Below are 11,328 nucleotides of genomic sequence, written 5' to 3'. Positions count from 1 at the left end.
GGGCCCCCTCCTCACCCGCTCCCCCCAGAAGGCCCTGGCAGGGCGCGGCGGCAACCGTTATTCCGCCCTGAGGCGACGGTCCCTCGGCCCTGAGAGGGGAGCCGGGAGAGCTGCGGAGGGAGGGTCCCTCCCTCTCCCCCGCCGCAGCGGGAGAGGCTAGCGGCCCCGCTCCCGTTCTCTTCCCTCTCTGCCCGGCCCGGCGGCGGCGGGGGATCCCGGGCGGACTCTCCTTCCCGCCCGCCCGCCGCGGGGAGGTCTCCTCAGCCCGGGGGAGGAGGGGGCCGCCTGGGCGCCCTTGGGGGCGGCGCCGCCGGCGGCCGCGCGGGGGCGCTGGCCGCCCGGCGCTGCTGGGCTGCCTGTGCCGGCCGCGGCAGTCCAGCTGCCCGCTCGGTGCGCAGCGGCCGGGCATGGGGGAGCTGCTGCTACTGCGACCGCCGCCGCCGCCGCTGCTGCTGCTCTGCCCGCGCCTCGCGGCTCCGGCGCCGCCTCCTTTCTCGGCCTGAAGCGCGCCCGCACTCGTGGATCCCGGCGGGGAAGGGGCCATGGGCCGCCTCCCCGAGGCGCGGCGGCTGTGAGGCGGCCGGCGCTCGCTCGGGGAGCCGGGAGGCTGCCGGCCGGCCAGCCTGCGCCGGGGGGGCTGCGGCCGGGAGGGGAGTGCCGCTCCCAGCCGGCGGCGGGCACGCACGCAGCGCCTCGGTGTCGGTGACTTGGGGGAGCCCGCTCCCCCGCCCGCGCCCCCGCCGCGCCCGGCCGCGGCGGTGGATGGACGCGCCATGGCCACGCTGGTGTGCCGGGTGCAGCTGCTGGATGACACCGACCCCTTCAACAGCACCAACTTCCCCGAGCCCACCCGGCCGCCGCTGTACACCTTCCGGGAGGACATCCCGCTCGCCACCCAGCTGGCCGGGGTGCACCGCCTCCTCCGCGCCCCGCAGAAGGTACTGGCGGAGGGTGCGGGTGTGGGGGGCACCGGGCGAAGGGCAGCGGCCTCCGGTAGCAGGGAAGACGGGCCGAAAGGCGGCGGGCGGCCCCCGGCCCCCTGCGGGGCGGCAGCCCGGGCTCCGCGCCCGGCGGGGCTGCGCGGGGAGGGCGCCCGGCGGAGGGGCTGCCCCTCAGTGCCGGGGGCGCCGGCTCCCGTGCCCCGCCGGCTCCCGTGCCCCGCCGGCGCTATCCCTCGCCCCGGCAGTAGAAATATTTCCGTAAGTCCTGGGGGGAGGCCCGGGGGGGCGCCGGAGGGGCTCCTGCGCTGTTCTCATAGGTTCCCAGACGCCTTCAAGGGCAGCTACCGCCTCTGCTTTAGTTGTAGCGGCTGTACGTTTTCCTCAGGAGCAAAAAAAAAACCCCACCAAACGAAAGCCCTAGTTGGGTGTCAAATACTACATGCCTGTTCCTTGCTAGTGACTTCTGAATATCGGGGGGTATTGAGGAATAACGTGTTGTTTAAGGACAGCTGAGCTGCGAAGCGCACGGTCGCGCAGGCAGTATCCGAGCTTTGCTGTGGTAAGGTTTAATGAGCCAGGCAGTTACAGCAAGGGCTTTGGTAAAAATAGCTGCGTGTCTGCTGCCCTTGGAACAATTGGTGCTACTGGTCCCTCTTGTGAAGAGCTGCAGCATGTTACTGCTATGGCCCTTGTCAAATCTTACCTATCTCTTCTTGCATACTTCTTCTAATACGTATGCTGGCATCTGTAGTTCTGCCCTTGAAGTCAGGCACCCGGGCATGATCCTTGAATTTTCAGTTTTCAAAGCAATGCTATTGATTGACATAATAATAATGTCCTTTCATTATTATCTTGTATCTGCATGTTAGTTCTGCAGAGTGCACCGAAGAAAAAAGGAGAAATGCCCACTTCTTTTTTCTTCCCAGAAGAAGACAAAGTAAAAGTTGTAAAACTTTTATTTGCTCTCTGATGAAGTGGGAGGAAACTCTCTTAACATCACTTGTTGTATTATATCTTGCTCTTGGGAGCTTGCGGGAAGACGACAAAGGGCTGTGTGTGCCCTTAGATTTAAGGATATCCAAAACCCCATAAAAGTATTTCAGAGAAAAGCTCTTGGAGCAGACAGAAGTTTTGCATTTGTAGAACGGTTTCTCGCATAATAGTTGCCAAGGATACAGCATCCAGTGAAGAGAGCTCTGCCTAACGCACAAAACCTTTGGAAGCTCTTGGTGCGCTGGGTCAATTCTGTTTTCATGTGCTCAGTCGTCCCCAATTCAGAGACTGGTCCCATTGTTTTCAAGGGAGGCTTTTTTTGGAGTCAGAGCTAATTAAAAGAAGGGCAGGATGGATTCCGCCACCTAATGAAGTAAATAAAAAGATAGTTTAAAATCAGGATTTACAGTTAACCTCATTTTCAAGGTGTTCCACTGTGTTGCGTTTTGCTTTTACTTTGCTTTGAATACTGCCCTGGTATTTTTTTTATAACCCTATACTAACCAACCCCCTCCCCCACAGTTTAGTGTCTTAGGAGCCACCCAAAATCCATGGCCACTTCTATACGTTTAACTCCTGTCCTGTGTTTCAGCATGCAGCGTGTTTCTCAAGTTTAATTAATGTTTGGAAACTGGACTTGCAGACTTTGGGTGAAAGATGGCCTAAGTCTCTAGAGGTGCTGTAGACCCGGCTATTGAAAGATAGCTACTCTGCTAAAGGCAAGTCCTGGCCCAGTGACTTGTTAATCTGAGGTTCTGACACTTGCAAACATTTTGTTTATGCTGTTGTAATGATGTGGGCAGGCTCACTGAGATCTGTTTACACAGTTACAGTTACCTTTGTGTTTGCAGAGCCAGGGCCTCTTTCTAGAGTGCCTTAATTATGTCTCTTGGCCTTCTCTTAACTTCTACAAAGAAGAAAAAAAAAAGGGTTGATTAGACTTGTTTACCTTTACTAGTTACACTGAAAGTTTAGTTCTTTGTGTGCACCTGCAGTTAGTGCAGCCTTTCTGTGTTTGACATTACATCTTTGTGTGTGCGATTTTGTAGAACCAACTGTTTGTGTCGCTTTTTAAGGACAGGTTTTCCGTTTTCTTTTTTGGAGCTGGGGATAGTCTTTCTGCAGCTTCTCCTCAAAACTGTATTCACTTGGTCTCTAGAAGATGACCACATTAGTTGACCGAGAAGGACTTTGCTCCATTTCTCCCAGAGATCAGGACAAACTGTGATCTCGGAGAAATGCAGCTGTCAAAGCAGAGCATAGGTTGAAATTCAGATGTCAGTTCACGTTGACACATTTGGGGCTTGATTGATTAATTACTTTGAAAATTAGTGAGCTAATGGATTGACGGTCCATTTAGTATCTTGATGGTGAGTAGAGCAAAATATCTTGAAACAGACTTAGGAGTTTATAGCTCAAATACATAGTAATGCTGATGTCTAAATCATTCCTGAAATCTTATAAACTGTTGGCCTTTTTGCCAGCGAGTTCAAATGATCAATGCTAGTTTTCTTTCATCAGTTTTTAAGTTATCGTCTTTTGACTTGGATGAATATTCACTTAGCCTCTGAACAGAGGTGCCACCTTGCTACCCTCAAATCACTGGCTGGTTTGTACATCTCGTCGTTGACGATGTATTGTTGTGGGATGTACTTGAGAGAGTGAAGTCAGGAGCAGGAATCCAGCTCACTTCAGTGAATGTCAGATTTCACCATTGCTGGGTTGAAATTTGCAGTGACGACAGTATTTTTGTAGTTAATAAAATAACTTGTATATTGCAAGTAATTGTAAGTTAAATATTATAAACAATTATTAAGAAAACCATTTAAAACTCAAATGAAAAATGCTTTGACATTCTGACCTGTCATAGTACGTCGTTAGTAGCTTTTTTGTAACCAACAAATGTTAGAGTTTGACTCCAAAGGCAGCATTTTTTAGTCCAATTCTTTGGAAGCACAACTCTTGATTTCATATGTTGGTTTTACTACTACTTCTGTCTGGATGCAAGTCTAGATCTATAAAGTGTCTTCTTAGTGGGAATGTTTTTAGATTCTTGTAGAGGAGTGCAGTGAAGTTAGGTGACTGAGTTCCATGAACACTGGCTAGGGTGGGCTTTACCACCCTGAATGCATCAAGTATCTGGATGAGGTGGAGCACCTAAACTGGTTGATAGGGAAAACTGAGAAGAAAGGTGTCTGCAATCCTTCTTTCGCTTGGAATTAGGTGCCTAATAGTAACCTCCTCCCTCACCCTTTTTTTCCCACTTCTCTCTGTGCACACACCTTTCCCTACAGCCATATCTCTGGACGAAGCTGCTTGCTGTACCCTGGGTTGTGCTCAGTTCTGCCTTGTGCATGCAGCAGGCGTGCCCGGTGCACACGTGCTGAACTGAACCCCACGGGGCAGGGCACTGCTGTCAGGAACGCTTGCCTGGGTATCCCTGGTGGTTTCAGGTACCCTGGTGCTAGATGGTGATACACCATCTTACTTGCCAATGCAATGAAGTACCACAAATTCTGTTATGGTACTTTTTGCCACATCTACAAATTCTTGCTGAGTAACTAAGCCACGTTGCAGAACTTTTGTGGATTGCTTATATTGATTTGACTGCCCGAGGTGCCATTTTGGATTTGGCTTTTACTGCTTTGTTTCTGAGGATTTTAGGTCTCTCTTACTGTCTGTTGTATGAACAGGAACTGGATCTAGTCTGGACTCTGAATTCAGATGTCCCTTTTGCCCATTTCTGAGAACCTTGGGAAAATTCAGAACTGGATCTAAATTTGTGGCTTAGGCCCAGTGCCAATAATGCACTTTGAATCTAATTTGGTACTTTGGGTTTGTTGGTTTTGAATTGCTTTGAGTTACTTGATACTTATGACTTGCTGACACAGAGTCGTTCAGGAGAGCGGATATATATACATGGCCGATGTCAAGTGGTGTGCTTTTTTTAGAGATCTTCTTCATGATAACTTATTCATATAATTACAGCATGCTGAGTATGTTGCTATATTCTGTTTTCACATCCCACAGTACTGTTCAGTGTTGGGGCAGCTCTGTGACAAATACATGTTTACAATAATGTAGGAAATCACACTGTCTAATTTATCAAGAAAATGTGATTGAAATACTTTGTGTAATAATGGAAAACCAAAAAAATCTCACAGTGCATATAGTGTACTGGTGGTCATGGTGGAAAGGGGAGATATAGTGTTTTGGCCTCCTGTTCCCTCTGAGAAAACGGGAGGCAACTTCTATGTTTAAATCTCTTCCAAGAATTTGTAATTTGGAACAGTGTCATTCAAAAAACAGTGGTATAAGCAAATAAATCCAATGAGCACTAGAGGGATTTGGGAGTTTCATTCATAAAGAAACCATCCAGATTTCCGTCTTCAGCTGCTGTAATTTAGCCCTAGATTAAAGCCAGGGCTGACTCCGGAGCATGGTGTGATGTAAATTGATAGCAGGGGCTGTTCCACCGGGTTGTGTCCTGGCATGGAGCTCAGCTCTGGCATTGAACTCAGTGCCAGGCTATATCCTGATGCCTGGCATCAACCTCAGGTTTTCTGAGAGCAGAAAACCTACCAACTGGTTCCTTTTCCCAGGGTTTCCTTGAAGCACAGAGGCATTAAGAAATGCCTTGGTGCACAGAGGCTAGGCAGAAGCAGAGAGGATGGTTTGGATCCTGATCCTGCTGGAGGTAAATAGAACAGCCGTTCGCTGAAGCATTTTTGGGTTGGTTGTTACGCTCTTCATGGGAGCTGAAGAATAGAAGATGGAAACTGGAATATCATCATTGTCCCAGGGAAAATGAACCCACAGGCAGGGGAAACTGGCTGGTATCTTCTGCAAGTGTCGCTGCTGAGGACTGGGGAATATTTTAGTTGAGGGCTGTCATGACGCCTAGGTCTTTCATATTCTCCCTGAGGCAGGTGGACATCAGCCCTTTCTCATCCCTCGAGAGAAGAGGGGATTTAACACAATGCTTATTTCCAACAGGTTTCCAAAGTATTCTGGGTCTAGGCAAGTATTTCTGGAGCTGACAAAATCCCGTGCTTCAAGGGATTGACCCTGTAGTGGTCATGTGTGCTTGAATTTTCTAGGGAAGTATTTATGAGGGCAGAGGGGGTAGCATCCAGCTCTGTCTTCTGACTTGAAAGCACAAGCTGCATCAGTGTCCTGTGTGAAACACACTCTTCTGGGGGAGTATAAACACCCGCCCAAAAGCACAACTGTGAAAAGCTGCCCAGTCTCCAGCAGCTTATTGTCTTCTGCGGTGTGGGCCTTCAAAAGAGCAAAGATACCCGTACAGCAGACACAAAGTAACTGTCAAATGCTGGGCTTTATCTCCGGCAGTTTAATGTAAGGGGTCTTTGAAGTTCTTACAAGGTTCTTCTGACAAGTTACAGTTCTGACAAGTTATAGTTTAGTTCTGTTGTTTGATCTAGGCTTAAAAGCCATATTGTAAAAGCATGGGAGCAGAGCTATCCCAGAGATCCTGAATTTGACACTGCTCTCTTGCAAATCTCTCAGTTTGGCTGCTCATAGGTCAAGAGTCTCTGTAGAGCTCAGTGTCAAGAATGATGGCAGCGAGTGTGCTGGTAGTTTTCAGGGTACAGCTAAATTTCGAAATCACAGATTGGTCAGATGCAGCCTCTGGAAACTTGCATCACCATGTGTTTACTGAAGGTTTGTAATCAAACACGGGAGATGAATAGGAAGAAGTTAGACCTTGCTCTTATCATCCCCCAAGTCTTGTACTTGCAGTTACACATTTTGATGTTTTCTTTCAAAACCAGTTGTAGATACCTCTTTTCTTCCAAATTCTTCTCAAATTGTTGTATGAAGATTGCTAATGGCTTCAGTTAGCAAGAGACTAGGATGACTTCATTCCGTATCCATGTTGATCAGAGAAAGATGTGGGACCTGGCATGTTGCAATCTCCTCTTCTTCCCGTGTTGTCCCAAATGAGAACAAAAGTTCTAAAAACTTTCAGGAAGAGTTTTCTCTTTCCAGTGCTCGCACAGCTGTCCTACCTTGCCAGTAATTAAGGTCTAAATGACAGCCCTTTTCTTTCTGTCTTATCTCACTCACTGCGCTGTGAGGATGAGTATTACAAGCCTTGTGCAACTGTATGCAAGGTGGTCGGGCTGTAAGTTGCCCATCCAATCACATTATCACCTATGACAACGCAACTTGGTTTTACAGTCCACTTCTCTGACCGGAATTCAGCCAGGACAGGCTGTTACCTCTACTCTTTCAAAAAGTGTCATCTATTTTTCGGTGACCCCAAGTGGTCTGGGCTGGGGCTATCTACCTTCTTTGGTAAACAGTGCTTCAGTAGGCTATACCCATGTGCTAAGATATTACTTCATTACCGGCTCAGAGGAAAGAGTGCCAGCTACTACACCTCTGTCATCACTTTCCACACCACCTGGATTGCATTATATTAATATTAACTTTATATTGTATTACAGTTATTAATAAGACAGCAAGGAATGTTGTTACATATTTTTAGCAGAGGAACAAGTTGGGACAAAAGTAGCAGTGAGCTCTCTAGTAGGCCCAGCTACCTAGAAACATCTGCAACCATCTGGCATGTGAAGCTATTGAACTAAAGGTGAGACAGACGTGAAAGCTCACTTTCCACATGTCATCAGCTTAACACATATATATTAAAAAAATGCATTGCAGTTTCCAATTCCAAACACTTAAAAAGAAGTAATTCTGTCATTCCCAGCATTTTAAGAATGCTTTTTAAAAAAAAAAAAAAGGCTTTGACCTTTTTCTTTACTTTCAGTATGACTACTTGACTTTAGTAGTCATACTTCTAAACTGTCTATCCATTTTGTGAGTAGGATATTTATTTGAATTACAGAGTCCTGGAAAATTGCTAATTTTGATCCTGGATGCCTAGTCACTATTGCTAAACAAGGGTAACGCATTATTATTAATCTTTTGGTCATATTGGTCATCATTTTACATGGTAGTGCTCAGTAGGCTGAATAGCAATGAGTGGGGTGACTGGAAAAGCAGCTTCATCTCCTTTTAGTTGTAGTTCTAGAGTGGTTTTTAAGGCAAAGTACATATACTTGGAAACATGAGACTTGGACAGTGTTGCTTTGTGTTTACTAACAGTTAAACTCTTGATATCAGGAAGATGAGAAAAAGCTGCATAAATAAACAAGTTGTAATACAAAGTTAAGTCAAGTACGCATGATTACATGCAGTAGTGGAGGGGTGTGTACGGTTTGAAACTTTATGGTTGTCGGCCACAAAAATAGTAAGCTGTATCTCCTATTTTTATTTTTGAATCAATATCAATGTTACTTACAATTATCTTTTTAACTGGCATAGTCTGTAGTTTCTAAAAGCAGAAGATAGCCCAGAAACCAAGATGAAGGCATACCTTTCCTTCCTAAATAGAGAGATACAAGCTATCTGTAAGTGCATTTTATTCCAATATAATCATGCACGCTATGTACAAGAGGAACATTGTATTGCTTTATCTGTATCAATAGAGTTAAAGCAATACAATTAGTTTACCTGTGACCCTTGGAAGAAAGGGGTGATTCCCGAAACTGTGAGGTTCATCTGTGCTGCCCTGTCTCACAGGCAGTGAGGACCTTTGTGACTGACCATCGCCTATCAAAAGTAAGTGAATTTGTGGGATTTTCTTTGTGTTTTGGTGTGGATTTTTTTTTTTTTTTAAACTTGGTCACTTTCAGAAGGGTGCAAGGACTGAGAAGCCTGACAGTGGTGAATGCCAAGGAAAGGAGATGTGCTGCAGACTCACCTATTTCTGGTTATGAAAGTGTGTTGGTCCTAAGGCTAGTGCCTTCTGAATTTCAAGAGTTTCCCTCATGAAGCACATTTTGTCTAACTCCTTCCTTTAGGCATCTTTACAGGAAACTGTAATGTGATTTGAAAATGGGTGTTTTTTGAAAAACTGTGTGCCTGAGGAAGAAAAGGTATTGCTAGGGCAAATTACACTATTTGTGCTTTTCAGTCTCTACACGTTTCTTCCTTGTTTTCATCATTTTTTTTCAAATACTCTGTATCATGCTATGAGTTGAGTCAAGCTTCTCTTATAAATGCAGAAGGCCTGTAACTCTCCAGTGACCACAAATAAGGTAGGCAGGCTTTATTCACAAGTGGAAAAGCAGGGTATAAGTAAAACGTCATATTTTATTTCAGACAGACGTGACTGATTTAACCTGTGTTAGTATTCTAAATGATTTATGTATTGCAATAATCACTGCTGGTCACAGTTGAAGGACTCTCATTTTACTGTGAATTTTTTGTTCTAGTTTGATTATAATACATGAGACGTTTTTGTCTCGTGCCTGTACAAGGCAGAAAGAAGTGCAACTCTTCTGGATTTAGTATCCACTGTTTTGTTTGCCTGTGACCCAAGCATTCCCTTCCTGTCTTACGCAGCCTTCATTTTATATTGTAGTACTCCTCGTTATATTTGCTTGTTTATGTCCCCTTTCCACGTTTTTGAGCAGAAGTGAGTTTGAATTATTGAAAGTAATACATTTAGATTTGTAATACTTGCCTTGTAGATGGTAACATGTTCTTGTTTAGATGCTGAGTTCAATTGTTGCTGCTTTTAGCCTAATTAAAAAGTTAACTTGTCTGCAGTGTTGTTTCCGCTACTGTGTGGTGGTTTTACTGGGTGTTATTCTGCCTTATGTATATGTTACTGTAGTTAAGCTGTTTCTAGACTGAATTTTGGCTTAAGAAGGAAAATGAGCCATTTTTCTGATGAAGCTGAATGTTGGGGGGGAAGTGGTAGAAGAAAATCCTGACCTTTTAGAAAGTAAAGGAGTATAGTTTCTGAGACTTGGGCTGTGGTTCTCAGTTCAGATGCTGCTTAATTATGCTTTTAGGTTTCCTGTCTTCTTGATTGACTTTTTTTGCTTGCTTTTGAAATGTGGACAAAAAAAGCCACCCACAGTTATGAATGTGAATTCATGCTAAGCCTAGGGTATGCCCATATCTTTTAGTTTCTGAACTTACTAGTCACGTTCTCAGAGTTCAGTTTTTCTGGTGCTTTTATTTCACTTCTGAAGAGAAGTGATCAGCGCTCAGAAAAGTGCCCTTTGGAGAAACAACCACCTGTAATAAGTTTCAAATGTGGAAACTTGCAATAATGGAGAGAATTATCTTGAGATGCAGATATTTTTTCTTTGCTAATTAGATGTGCCTTAATTTATATGTGTTGAGCTTGAAAATCTTCAGAACATGTACATGCTCCTTGTAGTCTTTCTCTCTCTCTCATCAAGGGGTCTGAATGAAACATCTAATCTTTGTCTGTACGAAGATGAAGAGGAAGAGAATACTGCTTAGGCTAGTTTTCAGAAGCTGTATCAAAAAAGATTAATGGTCCTGGGGAAACTGGTAATGAAACACAGCCTTACTCTTTCTCACATCATTGATTAGTATTCAGCTCTAGTTTTAGTGTAGGAAAGTGATTACTGTTTGGTAGATCATTTAGCTATATCCTAGAGGATAAGTGATCACATTGTGGTGTCACTTTTTTGTTGTCTTGATAGTCTCAAAACATTAGGTCCTGTAGGTCCTAAGTCTGAAGCTGTCCGTTACGCAGCAGGGTTAGTTTTTTTCATTTTTTAAAAAAAGCCTGTATAATTGCAGGGGGAAAGCCTGAAAATATGACTCCTGAAGATTAAGAAGACAGCAAGAGCTTAACATTTTTAATTAAGAGTTAACACACGAATGTATAAAAACTTCTTGGCTTTAAGACAAATTTTAAGATATTTTTATTTTTTTCAGTGTTACGAAAGACAGATATTTAAAAGCATCCTTGCAAATGCTGTTTCAAAACGGGTCCTGTAACTGCTACCTCAGCACAAAAGTTCAGGAACATGCAGGGTGAGGACTGAGTTGTCTCCTCCTTGGCAGTATTTTCAGGACAGGATTGAAGTGGGCTGCTTTAGCATTGACAAAGCTAAGTCATCTGAACAGCTGCCAATGAAGGTGAAAGGATATTGATTTTCAGGGTTGCCAAAATGTTGTCTCTCCTTCATGAGCGCTAAATTATATTGAAAGCAATGGGAGTAAAACTGTCATTTGTTTTAATGTTTTCCTTTGTGGACTATTAATTAGGACGGGCGAGATGCGTGTGTACGCTCTGCTAATAAAGACATCCGCTAGCGCAGAGCAACTGTCTGTCTAATGCTGCTCCTCCCAATGTTGACTCCAGTTTACCATCACCTTCTCTCAACATGTTTTGACATGTAATTGCATTGGCCTATATACAGCAACGTGGCTGTCTTGGGCTTTAATCCTACCCGTTGTAAGAGTGCTGATTGAATTGCAGGCTAAAAATAGGCTTTACTCAGACATGCTGTATGCTATCAGTCGCACTGTG

At 45.0% G+C, this 11,328-nt stretch overlaps 1 protein-coding gene across 3 annotated transcripts in view; it reads left to right on the top strand.

Moving 5' to 3' along the window:
• The first annotated feature begins 654 nt into the window (after window positions 1–654).
• FHOD3 (formin homology 2 domain containing 3) overlaps window positions 655–11,328 on the top strand; it is a 407,490-nt gene continuing 396,816 nt past the window's right edge. For 2 of the 3 annotated variants that reach the window (XM_075142372.1, XM_075142371.1), the window contains exon 1: window positions 655–938. In XM_075142372.1, the coding sequence (XP_074998473.1) occupies window positions 774–938 (165 nt within the window). In that variant the 5' untranslated portion in view covers window positions 655–773. The remainder of the gene's footprint in view (window positions 939–11,328) is intronic. The other variant, XM_075142373.1, reaches the window with a different exon arrangement.

This window comes from Calonectris borealis, chromosome 2 (genome assembly GCF_964195595.1).
Source record: "Calonectris borealis chromosome 2, bCalBor7.hap1.2, whole genome shotgun sequence".
Taxonomy (NCBI): domain Eukaryota; kingdom Metazoa; phylum Chordata; class Aves; order Procellariiformes; family Procellariidae; genus Calonectris; species Calonectris borealis.
The sequence above is the reverse complement of the archived record's forward strand: the minus strand, read 5'-3'. Positions and strand labels throughout refer to the sequence as shown.